The sequence below is a fragment of the Haliotis rubra genome, unplaced genomic scaffold, assembly GCF_003918875.1.
Source record: "Haliotis rubra isolate DU_JTF1 unplaced genomic scaffold, ASM391887v1 Scf1441, whole genome shotgun sequence".
Lineage (NCBI taxonomy): Eukaryota > Metazoa > Mollusca > Gastropoda > Lepetellida > Haliotidae > Haliotis > Haliotis rubra.
The window spans coordinates 48,678-62,024 of record NW_025765383.1 but is presented as its reverse complement, the minus strand read 5'-3'; the positions used below and the strand labels follow the sequence as shown (position 1 = coordinate 62,024).

Genomic DNA, 13,347 nt, shown 5'->3' with positions numbered 1-13,347 from the left:
TTTGTATGATGACTGTTCTCATAGCTCGCTAACCTTGAAATTCAATTAATACAGTGTTAACTCACCTGACCCATACTCTCATTGCTAAGAACGTTATCAATGTATAGTCCAACCGTCTCCGGTACATCCTTTATGTTTAGGCGTCTTCAAATTTATCTCCGGGTATATGTGTAATGCCCCCTGTTTGTTGTTGGACTGGCCGTCCTGACCTCGCTAAAATAAACTTGAGTTTAAAATTAAATATTTGAGCTACTGTTACATTGACACAGCTGTCAGTGGAGTAGTAGAATACTTCGGTTGCTGTAATTCAATACCGGCAATGTCCTACTGCTGGGCCGTCTCTCCTCACTCTGATGAATAAATGAGTCTATTTTTTAAGAATATGGTCACAGATGGTTAGAATATACATTAAACGATTCTGTGGGTACAGGTGGACATATCATCAAAATGGACAGCACTAAGACTAAAGCTTGAACATGCAAGAAGTGCCTGGGATACGTCCTGTGTATGCCCTCCTGAGGAGGGTACCTACGTCCAAACACAATCAAAGTAAATTACAAATCGCCACATTTTTTAATCGTAGAATATGTGTATTTTAATGTAAGGCTAGACTATTATAAATTGCTAACAGCTGAAGGGATGAATCCAGCTGGGGCCCATGCAGGAAGCAAATGTACTGTAAGTCCCCATGGTCCTTAGTATGGTGATCTACCTTCAGTTTGTTGGAGATCTATAGCTGGCCGGTTTTATATTGTATTGTCGTGTATTGTTAAAATGTTTTAGATTTAGTCATTAGTTTTAAATTTCTATCTGTGTCCCTCGTTGACAGTTTGTTTTTATAATTTACCTTGATTAACATTAATCTATATAACTTGAGTTTAGTCACGATATGGCTTGAAATTTTAACTCACTCACTCATTCACTCCACGTCCCTGAGTATGCTTGGGGAATGATGTCTACGATGACATATTTACATGTGTCTACTGCAAGTCTGAATCAAGGATAGTTATCACCGGTACCTCACCCATGGCGGGAAATATCCCGTGAGATAACGAGTGGTGAAAACCACCGCACCCTGCCCGTGGAACAATTGAAGGTCATTTTTCAGGACCATGGAACTCTCTTAGAACATAGACTTTGACAATGCAATATTGAAAGTTCATTTTAAATATCTACACATACGTATTTTATATTATTTGTAACTTTTAATCCATTGTGCAATTTGAAAAACAAAACACCAATGTGTCGTCTGTTCAACAGTATGCCATTTGAGAGAAATTCAGATATACCATTATTTTTGTGCTCCGTTTGTGACAAAACTGTGAAACCGTGCAGAGTTTAACTAGGACTGAATTGTCCTGGCTAAATTCACTCACTCACTAACTTGATAGCATTTTACATACAAAATATTAAATGTTCAAAGCAGAAACTGTTTGGGCCAAGACAGTAAAACTGATCAACTTACCCCTTCACTATGCCCTCGATAGAAATGCTGCAATGTATGATTTGGATTGCAGTTCCCGGGTTGTCCTTCGGGATGTCATGAAATGTATCTACGTCCTGGCACCTTCCTTCCAGTGATGCCACAAAACATCGATGAGAGGATTTTTGTGTAGTTCCCGATTTTAACAAGCTTGACTCGACTATAATGTCACTGTCATCTGCTATACTGTCGATGCACAATGCGTAGTTGTTGGCTGACGAAATATGCAAGCCACCAGGTATGACAAATATATCGAAGAATGTTACGTTTTCGCTCATGGAAATATAGTAATAGTCATAAATATAGTAATAGTTGGTTGCCCCGAAGATCGACAAGGTTGGATGATGCGACCGACTTGTTAAAGGACCCTCATCTTCGTCATTGTCATCGCTTCCATACCGTGACTTCCATGTTCAGGAAACCTTCGACTGGGTTCACAAGTGTATGGTTTGGCCATGTCTCAAAGAGTACTTCCATGGAATCAGACGTTTCATCGGAGGCCATAGCTTCTCACCATAAAAGGTCACTAGACATTTTTTCCGTTGTGACAAAGCTGTTTACTTTGAAAACACAATAGATTGTCATTTTCACACGTGTTTAGGTTTCTAGCTTTCGAAAAGGTAAAATAGAAATTGTCGATTAAACTAAATAATTACTCATCACAGTTTTGCTGTGATTCATGTAAAATAAACATTGAGTTTTGTGCGTACATTCCCCCTTAAACTCAACATTAATGTCCTTCAGTAAAATATGATCCATAATATTGTTTGAGGAACCACATGCATCAAACCAAAGCTGTTGAAATTTGCACAGTTTCAACAAAATTTAATGATCTTCCTCGAATAATTTCTCTGACTGTTTTCACATTGCCCCTTCAAGTTGGAAGCATTTACACCAAAGTAACACAAGCACTAACAAACGGGATTATATGTGGCCCGTTATCACCTCATCAGAAAAGAAACTACATTCTAACACAGACTATACATAACAAGAATATCAAAGGCTTTCCTTGCAGATACATTTGTATAGTTTACTCCAAACTCTTATATAAAAGTATTTTTATACACGCACCTATAAGGATACATACAGGTTGTGTGGATTGTAACTGATAATCTGTAACACTGTAAACACAAGGTTGTGTGGATTGTAACTGATAATCTGTAACACTGTAAACACAAGGTTGTGTGATTGTAACTGATAATCTGTGTAACACTAAACACAAGGTTGTGTGGATTGTAACTGATAACCTGTAACACTGTAAACACAAGGTTGTGTGATTGTAACTGATAATCTGCTTCAAATGAAAATGCTGTTAAACACACCCTGGTTCATAAAACTCCATGGGTGTGGTCGCCGTATTAATCTTTTCATCTAGTGGTTAATACTAAGGGCGTCTGTCAACGTTTACAAAGGGAACATTGCATATTTATCACAAAGGTATGTTTCGTTTACAATGTCCTCATTTTCACAGTAATTGAACTGATTTGAAGGCTTGGAGAATTTCCTTACACCCAACTACTTAAGAAAGGGCTGAACATATTCACCACATAATTAAAACCCAACATCAACATGTTCATATTTGTGAGAGTGAAGATTCATTGTACCAGATATCATTTTTTGAACCTCGGAATAAATATTGCATGTTTGTAATATTGTAAAGGCTGGGTCTCCTTTCACGAAGCAACCTTTACTAAGGTTAACCTTAACTCCCATTCTTTAACATCGCACTAAGGTTACCTTTGTGACTTACGATCACCCGGTAGAAAGGATGCTCTGGTCTTCAGCAGCCACATGAACGAATGTGAATTGACCCACACAATGAGACACAATGTAATTTTAATGTTTAAATTGTGTTTGTTTATTAGACCAGGAGAATTAGAGTGTGACCTTAAACAAATTGCAACAGAAATAAATCCAAATTATGACCTTTCACAAGATATAATGTTTAAAATATATAGCTTTTAATGTAATTTTTCAAAAAATGAAAATACTTGTTCTGCCTTTGATTGAAAAAATATAAGAAAGTTAATAATTATCCCTTAATTTTGATAATGTTCCTGACCGTAGATTTCTTAAGGCTTTTACTGGTATGTGATGAATAAGGTATTCCTGGATTAGAAACAAAACAATTTGTTTCTGTTGCAGTTAGTTTTGGGTTCCCTTTGGGGATCTAAATTCTCCTGGCCTATATTGTTTAGCGCTGCACTGAACAATATTCCAGGTATATGGCGGCGGGCTGTAAATAATTAAGTCTGGATCAGAAAAAGATAGCGCTTCCTGGATGACACACACACCGGGCAAGTTAAATGATCACGTGGGCCAAGCAGGTACATCATCATCATCATCATCATCATCATCATCATCAATATCCAATATTCATTTCAATCCCTTGGACTTGGATGATCAGATGTTGATTACATCAATGGACAGTGGGAGCAATACAAAGAAAGTAAAGAGGTATTTATTTACTGAAAGTTTGATATTAGTAAACTAGCATGGATGTTGATTTGGAGTGATTCTGACTGTCAGTTGCTGGTCATACTTTGTATAGTGATGAGGCGTTGGTATGCGGACATTGCAGACATGAGAAAACAGCGGAGAGTTTGTGAAAGTGGAGGAGCACCTCTGCATCAGTGCAATAATACGACTCTGTGGACGACCCATGAGCAACTACGGTAATGTGTCGTCGTCACAGTTGTGGAGATGTACATGTAGCTTCAAGGAATTAAATAATCCAGCGCGTGTTGTTCCAGAATTGGTCGTAGATGGTGCATATAGTGCTGGGCATCCGCTGGAAACATGATGGAGCAGGTCCGTGTACAGGAGCTTGCACAGGGTACAGATCGTTTCACTGGACTGAGTGCACTGCAACCATCCACATCTGAGCTAGAAAGTGGAAGGCCCTTGACGTGCTGTCCAGTTTCCGGCTAGGGTCCATGGGGAGGCATGGTGAAGGCTTCATGTGGAGAGAGGACTTGAATTGTTGGAGAAGTCATCGTCGAAGGTTATACGCTGTTTCCACTCAGTTGTATACTTGTGGGTTACTTCCGTTCTGTGGATGAGTTTTTTCCACGATTGCTTGCTTGGGTATTGGTAGACCTTGGAATGAAAGCAATGAGGGTAGTGTCCGAGATTGTTGAGTTGGAGAAGGGAGACATCAGGGACAGAATCCGTACAGTGTCTGAGTCGGCTTTCTCTGGAGGTAGTAAAGAAGTCTGGAAGTGAACAAGCGGCGCGATAAAGCTGATGGTGGTAGAGTGATCAGTCTGTAGAAGAATGTGAGCTGGCGACGAGTTATCTCCTCTTTGACCGGAAGCCATCCGATCATGCTGGAGGTAACATGTCTGTTCAGGTTTTTGATAATGTTCCCGACCTTAGATTTCTTAAGGCTTTAGTATGTGATATAGGTATTCCTGGATTAGAAACAAAACAATTTGTTTCTGTTGCAGTTTGTTTTGGTTCTCCCTTTGGGGAATCTAAATTCTCCTGACCTATATTGTTTAGCTGCTGCACTGAACAATATTCCAGGTATATGGCGGCGGGCTGTAAATAATTAAGTCTGGATCAGAAAACAGATAGCGTATATACCGCTTCCTGGATGACACATATACACCAAGGCAAGTTAAATGATCACCTGACCATGTATAGGGTACATCGGGCAGCAAATTTGAAATTTACCCATGCAAAATTTGTCGACCATGTACATTTCTGTGTAAATGCATGGAATGGTGTAAACTTGATGAAAATATTTTGTGCATTCATGATGTATGACTGAATTTTCAATCGTCATAAACGGAGATCACCTTCGATCTCGACTGTAAGTCAAAGGTTGTGACATTTGGAGATCAAGACTGGATCGGTAGGAATACGGATCGATACATAAAAGACCTCCTGAAGGTTGAGGCTCATGCCTCTTGTTAAACGTTCTTCAGGATATTACTGAGTCGCTCTGAAGCTTAATGCATATATTTGAAACAAAATGACGCGGGTTTCACGGGTCTCTTTAATTTTCTTTGTCACGTGGGTAAAATGAGTGGGATGCGCATGAGCTACTTGACCACTTTGATCGGTTGTGGGTATTGCAGGGCAAGGAAGTTTCACAAAGTACCGAAAAGACACTTAGAGAATCATATCTCAACATATCTCATTTCAGTAAAGCTTCTTTATACCACATGTATTAGATATTTGTCGAAACAACTTTCTCAATAATTCCTAAGAACACTATAGGGTGCTAAGCGCTTTACAACAAATATGTACCTTTTGACTGAGACGTACATCGTCCCCTGTCTGGAGTGTCGTTCCTTATGACTCCATATCATCACGGGACACTCGCCCCGTGTTTGCGCAGTGTTGTTTAGGGCCTTTCATCAAGCACTTGTTTCATATTGACACATTAGTACTGTATTTGATAAATAAATACTGTACAAAAGCTGTATAATATGTATTAATTATTTATTTCTGATGAAGTAGATTGACTTATCATAATAGGTCCACATGTATGGCGCTGAATTCGCCGCCGCACAGGCATGCTCTAAGCGCATGAAACTTAATGGACATTATTACTTCGGATAACCCTGTGAGGTGCCATATGGACTTATCCTGCTGGGTACGCAATAACTGCTGTGTGGAACAGATGTAATTTGGAAAAACTCGCATGCCTAAGGTGAGACCACATGTGGCACATATGTGCTTCTGCTGTGGGCAGGACTGAATTGCACGCCCGAGGCGTTAACACACATTATTACCCGGTTAATGCTAACAGACATATGACTTGTCCCACAGGGTGCCCATTTCTCTACCGCTGAACAGAAGCAATTTATGAAGAAATTTACATGACTAGGGAGGGAGACGTGTTACGTGCGTGCTTCGGAAATTCGTTGTGGGCATAGGACAGAAGCCCTAGAAATTCTCAGAAGTCAGTCTGCCGACACAGTCACCCTACCAAAGGAATCTCCGTGACCAACGTTGTTTCTTAACTGATTTCGGACTTGAGCCTTTTTACACAAGGCCACACACCGCCATTATCATAAAACCTTTCTGTTCTAACACACACGACCTGATAAAATACCTCAGTAAAGTGTAAGCATTTATATTTGAAAATGCTCAAAATGTGCTGAAAGTGTCTCTTTAAACCTTCTTGATTTCTCTTCATGTGTGGAAAGTATTGTGTTCTCTGAGGAAAGAAATGATGAAATAAGTTTTTGCACTGTGCCTTCGGGGGTCTTCCTGCTCCATCTTCTCCTTCATATGACCACACCAATCACAGTCCCAGCGATCAGCAACAATCCAAAGATGACACACACAACTACCACTACAGTATTGTCTCGAAAGAAATAACTTGAATCTTAAGGTTTTTTCACTTAATATGGAACAACATGCCACATTTCTGGTGTCCCCGCGCTCTGACAAATCCTGGAATGTTGCAAAAGCAAAACGTGGCGTAAAACTAAACACCCTCACTCACTAACAAATGACTGGATGCAATATACACACGCCCTCACAATAATCATTATCAGTTGACGACGGTGCATTAAATTCAAAACATAAACTACTTTTAAGAAGTGTGTTGTGGATATATTGCTAATAGAAACTAGTGCTCAAAAGCTATACACCACAAAAGATTACATAACATTCACTGTTAATATATTAAACTAGTGTTCAAAAGAAACTATGAACCACAAAAGGTTGAATAAAAAATCACAAAATAGAAATCAAGGATAAAACCATACTGAGCTATGTGACTCACGTACAGACACATCCTTACCTCGGAACACACGTACAGACTCTTCCTTTCCTGGGACACACGTCCAGACACATCCTTTCCTGGAACACACACACGTACAGACACATCCTTTCCGGGAACACACGTACAGACACATCCTTTCCTGGAACACACGTACAGACTCCATCCTTTCCCGGAACACACGTACAGACACATCCTTTCCGGGAACACACGTACAGACACATCCTTTCCTGGAACACACGTACAGACACATCCTTTCCGGGAACACACGTACAGACACATTCTTTCCGGGAACACACGTACAGACACATCCTTTCCTGGAACACACGTACAGACACATCCTTTCCGGGAACACACGTACAGACACATCCTTTCCGGGAACACACGTACAGACACATCCTTTCCGGGAACACACGTACAGACTCATCCTTTCCGGGAACACACGTACCGACACATCCTCTCCGGGAACACACGTACAGACACATCCTTTCCTGGGACAAACAGCGAAACAAGTTAACAAATCGCCTAAACGTCGGAAAAATTCCAAAACGAGTTTTTCTGGTATAAAACAGGCTACGCGGCACGTAAGCAACACAGCTTGTAAAATGAACAATAAAGAATAATATGCAACGTTTGAGGCAATCTGAAAGAGAGAGAGAGCTGTCGGAATGGCCCAGCAAGGAGCTAACCACACCGTCATTGCCAGTATCTTCGGCTGCACCGGAGCAACTGTCATCAGACAAACAGGCAGTACCTCAGCCAGGTCTAGGAGTGATGATCGCCACATCCAGACAATTCATCTGAGAAATGATTTGCTACGACGACGTCAACGGCAGCGACGTCAATGGACACCGTATCAGTCGACATACGTACCGGCGATCATGAGAACGTGGTACTCGCGCTACGCCGGACCTTACCGCGGAGTGCATCTGACTCTTCAAAACTGACGTCGTCGACTGACATTACGGCCAGGTGAGTTCGACATTGGCCGATGCGTGATTGGCGACGTGTGCGATGTTCACCGACGAGAATAGGTTTTGACTGTACAGTGATGACGCCCGCCTGTGTTTACAGAGGGGTAGGTGAACGTGTGAATTGCTTTCAGCACGTCTGACCGCTCGGAGCCGGAAGCGTGATGGTGTGGGTAGAGATCTGCGGCGATGATCAAAGCGAGACTTGTGATTATTCATGGCAACCTGAATTCTCGCAGATTCAGGGATGAAGTTTTGGCGACGTTGTGGTTGCCATTTATTCTCCCTAACGTTAACGTTAACATCATTGTTTTGTCATGACCATCATGTTCTTCCGACGTGAATCCGAAAGAACAAATATGGGACTACCTGTATCGACAAATCAGAAGTCTTCACGACACCTGTCACCGTTCAACAACTGAAAGAATGTCTCTCACAGGAATGTCAACGGATCACGCCAGACGTCATTCGTCGTCTTTCGTCATCAATGTATTGGGCGTGTATTGAAGCCAATGGTGGTCACACTCACTATTGATTCGACATTTGATGACATTGTGCAGACAAAATCTCTGTTGATTGGTGCAAAAGTTCAGACTATGATACCACGTGTCTTTCACTGTCAGCCGTAAACGGTATCACTTTCCGCATTGTTTCGAAATGACATCAGTGTTTATTTATACAATAAATGCTCTATTGAAATTAAACAGATGTTTATATATGCTTTTATTGTATTTCCTTTCAAGTTTGGTCAAACATAGTGTATACTTTCCTTTTAGCACTATATGCCATCATTTATAGAAGCCACTCAAATCTGATATAAATTATACAGTGTCAACGATGAGAATAACCAGTCCTCGATTATCCGATGAAACAGGTTCTATTCCAATGTTCATGTAAATGTATCTGGAAAACATTTTAAAACCCTAATGTACATGGTAATTACAAGACATAGGGTTACCCATGAATGCAATTGAAAATGAGACATTACTTCTGTTAGCTTGTCAGCTTTTACTTTACAACAATGTCATGGAGAATATTTCACATCCTGATTTGTACACCCATTCTGTACTTATTTTTTATGTGATTTCTTCTTTATTCAAATAAATAAACTCAAAAGCAAAAATGCTGTGGGAAATCTAAGATAAATATGGAACAATTTTCAACTACAGTAGAAATGACAAACGTGAAGGTTAAATCCTACAGGTGTAATTCAGGTGTGTGTGCCTCCTGCAAGGTTGGAGCTGACAACGGCGTCAGTGTCACTGAGCGTATCTGACAGCATAAAACACGTCACACACACCAAGGCTGTGCAGCAAATGTTCTCCTTCCAGCGCTGTCATCTACAAAACATTAGACATCAAAGCAATGTTACCATGATTGTTTGAAGTTTTAACTGCTTGTTACTGAGAACAAGAAACGGTCATATAAAATGACATACATTATGTACAGTGAACTACTGTAAAGGAAACAAAAACTGACACAAACAGTAGATGGTGTATATTGTTGACAATAATAATAGGTAACAGAAGTACATGCAAGGTTACAGGGGTGAGTGAGTGAGTGGGTTTAGTTTTAGGCCGCACTCAGCAATATTCCAACTACATAGCGGCGGTCTGTGAATAATCGAGCCTGGACCAGACAATCCAGTGATCAACATCATGAGCATCGATCTGCGCAATTGGGAACCGATGACAAGCATATTCGCCTTTGTGGCAAGCATGGGTTGCCATAGAACTATTCTACCCCGGATCTTCACGGGTCCAAGGTTATACGGAAATACACAACTAAATCTTGGTATCAAGAGGTTATAACTGTGACTGTGCCATCACTATGTTCGCAGTTGTGAGATTTTCATTTCTCACTGGAATGGGTGACTGGGTGAAAAATTGCGAATGAAATGATATTTTCGGAGTGGAAATAGTTTCCTGTGGATGGGATGATTGAACGAAAGATGTCATGAGAACTGAAATTTAATGTAAACATGTAAATAACATAAGCAATATATTGCATCATGAAGCTGAATCTGAAATAGAATTTGAAAGTCCAACATTTATGTTTTGATAATAAGTTCAACGCATAACAAAATAAAGCATACGAAGTTAAAATAAAACATAACCGAAATATGATCGTGCCCGTGCAAAGATGTAAAACTTCTTTTAATTAACGATTTAGTTGTGACCACAAACAGGTCACAGTACACGACAGAGTCACACTCATAGTACAATCGTAATTATAGAAAACAGTATAGTCACAGCACATCGCATGACGGATGTGTAGTTACAGCACATCATATGATAGATATAATGTTACATGACAGAAGTATATCGTCACAGCCCATCGCATGACGGATGTGTAGTTACAGCACATCATATGATAGATATAATGTCACATGACAGAAGTATATCGTCACAGCTCATCACATGACAGACCTGACATGAAGAGACATGACAGACATGTGACTGACACATGACTACAGTTAACAGGTCAACATACCTGGAGGTTCTGGTTTAACAGCGTCAGTATTTCCAGGAGAAGGTCTTTGTGTACTCGTAGCGGTTGTAGTGGGAGGGGATGTGGTTGTAGCAACTGCAGATGTTGGTGAAGAGAGAGACAGACAGAGAGGAATACATGCATTAGTTCAGTCACAGTTAGATGATCATGCTCGTGCAAAGATATACAAGTCATTCCTACAACAACTTCAGATATATCTGCAATATCAGTACCTTATTCATCCTGCTATATAGCACTTTAAAGCCTCGGCTGCTACAATCTCATGTGCATTTGTAAATAAATAAGTGATTTACTTACTTCAGCAAGTAATAAACTTCGAACATGAAAAATGTCACGTTTCGAAATCAGGGCTCAAATCTGCAGTCCCAGATTGATCCTGATTAATACTATTGACCACAGTACAAGCAAAGTACATACACAAAACTATTAAGGATGAGTACCTCGATATTATGATTCAGACGTCTACAGTGCTGTGGAAGCAACAATATTCAAAAGGGTTCTGTCATATACTGTAATATACCACAACCTTCTCCAACCTAGGCACAATTGTCTGTCTAATTAATAAGAATATCACTTTGTCCAGAATAATCAGGATCTTCCAGAAAGGTCCTTAAGTGAGTACTTGCTTCAGAACTGATATCAAATGTACAACAAAACCAGCAGTCTGTACTCACCAACATTGATGTTGAGGGACTTTGATGCAGCGTACGTCACACCCCCAACAACATTGGTGGCCAAACATGTGTATGTTCCAGAATCTTCAATTTGTATATTAGAAAGTCTCAATTCATCGCCAGGTGATGTGGAATTATCCTCTCCTTCTTTCTGCCAGGTGTAGGTCGCTGGTGGGTTGGTAACAGCGTTACACTTCAGGCTGACGGTGTCGCCGACGGTGTGTGTGTCCCCTGATGGGTTGGAGCTGACATCGGGGTCACTGTCACTGAACGTATCTGGAAGCATAAACTGCCTAAACACTGGACGACATCGATGTATGGAGCTTCAACAATTTGTTTGCTGTTTCACGCCTCTGTTAGCAATAATCAAGCTGTATTGGCTGCAAATAATTGAGTCTGGACCAGACAATCTAGTGATCAACAGTATAAACATAGATCTAAACAATTGGGATGCAAAGACTGAATCAACAAATTCAGCGAGCCTGAATACCCACCCACCCACTCACATTCGTTTTTATTCGTTTTTAAATTAACATTCACAGAACGAAGTCTTATCAAAAGCACGCCAGCTGGGTGGTTTCAAAAACAACAGTTAAAACACATTGAACTTGTCAGGAGATCTCGAGTCACATACATTACTTGGTGAAGTATAATAAACAGATCCCCTTCTTGATATATTTGCTTACAGAAAACTGTGATGGTGTCAGTTTGCCAACATGTAGGTTGCATTTGTCGGATCCGTAGGCGTTGTGATTGTAGAGTGGTTTGCAGCACATCGGATGATCATCCCATTGTCCAGTCTGCTGACAGTCAGTGTGAGCTGACTTATTCGTTCAGAGGTGCAAGTTCCCGAACTCGGATAGGAGCATTTAGTCTGGCCAGACTGGTAATGTCCGTAAAGGGTGTTGCCATGGTACCGGAACCACAGGAAGTCTCCGGCAGGTTTTCCAACAGCTCCCTGGCACCGGAACTCAACCTGTTGTCCTTCCGTGTAGCCAGTGCTAGTTGGAGGAGACGGTGTTATGGTTGGTGTCAAGGGTTCAGCTGCAATGGAACCACAAATCTTAATTAAACATTTTTCGGCCTTTGTGCAGCTCGTTTCACATGCGGCTTCTGTCACGTTAAGGAACGTGATGCAATCAGCATGTTGGATGTCCGGAACAACACAGTTGATTGTGGAACGACCTCTTGACGTAAAACGTTGATGACAGAGGAATGCGATCTAGTCGACCAAGAACGACAATTGGCGCACAAGACTCTTTCATCTTACGTTACCGGAACTGTGCCAAAGGTCCCTTCAAATTGAGGTGATTACCTTGACCCAGAGCTACGAGGATTAGAGTGAGTGAACAGGCGATTCGTAATCCCGGCAGCATAGATGGAACCTGTACCCGACGTCCACGTGTTGCCATTACCTGGAAGACATCGTTGATGTCAAAGAGCAGTAACACTGGGCCAATCGTGGTTTTGCAACTCTTATGTTTTCCATCGAATCCAGGTTTACTCTGGACTTTACTTAAGAAGGCATGGACAGTGTGTAGCGTAAATGAACAGGCGTTTTTCCTGCCGTTATACAGACCAATGGTAGATGTGGCGTCTGTTGCGCTCCCTATTCGGACGTCATTTTGTTTTTAAGGATACCAACGTGTATTTCAGTATAGAAGTCCAACACGACTGCCAAATGCACGGTTCGAATTTGAATTTTTCAACGCTGGATCAACCCACATCACTACATCTCATTTCCTCGCGTCGTGATTGCTGCGCGAAATTACAGTATTTTTGTAGTGCTCATTGATAGCCCAGGGCACAGTGATCGAAACATATTCGTCCTGACTATCAAAAGTGTGTCGCAGTTCAAAACCATCTGACGAATCCCATTATCGCATATAGGTGGCAGAGCTAGTTAAATGCGATATATATACAGTTTTAGTCCAAACGGCATCTGAAATGTACGGGTGCAGTAAT

General features: G+C 41.0%; 1 protein-coding gene across 2 annotated transcripts; it reads right to left on the bottom strand.

Moving 5' to 3' along the window:
- Nucleotides 1-6,701: 6,701 nt before the first annotated feature.
- On the bottom strand, nt 6,702-12,240 carry LOC124269364 (carcinoembryonic antigen-related cell adhesion molecule 1-like). Of its 2 annotated transcripts, none has more exons than XM_046704379.1 (4): nt 12,069-12,240; nt 11,383-11,658; nt 10,691-10,783; nt 6,702-6,806 (listed from the first exon to the last, which is right to left on the bottom strand). In XM_046704379.1, exons 1-4 carry the CDS (start codon nt 12,109-12,111, stop codon nt 6,727-6,729), a joined length of 492 nt encoding a protein of 163 aa, XP_046560335.1. In that variant the 5' UTR covers nt 12,112-12,240; the 3' UTR covers nt 6,702-6,726. The 2 variants fall into 2 exon arrangements, with proteins under 2 accessions (XP_046560335.1, XP_046560336.1); XM_046704380.1 differs by lacking the exon at nt 6,702-6,806 and adding an exon at nt 9,112-9,469.
- Nucleotides 12,241-13,347: the final 1,107 nt, after the last annotated feature.

Bases quoted from the DNA above. Each gene is read 5' to 3' on its own strand.
- LOC124269364 (XM_046704379.1), bottom strand. From the start codon at position 12,111: ATGCAACCTACATGTTGGCAAACTGACACCATCACAGTTTTCT. The intron at 11,659-12,068 runs GTAAGCAAATAT...TTATGCTTCCAG, and splicing joins TGACACCATCACAGTTTTCT to ATACGTTCAGTGACAGTGAC. The intron at 10,784-11,382 runs GTGAGTACAGAC...CAACATCTGCAG, and splicing joins GTCCCTCAACATCAATGTTG to TTGCTACAACCACATCCCCT.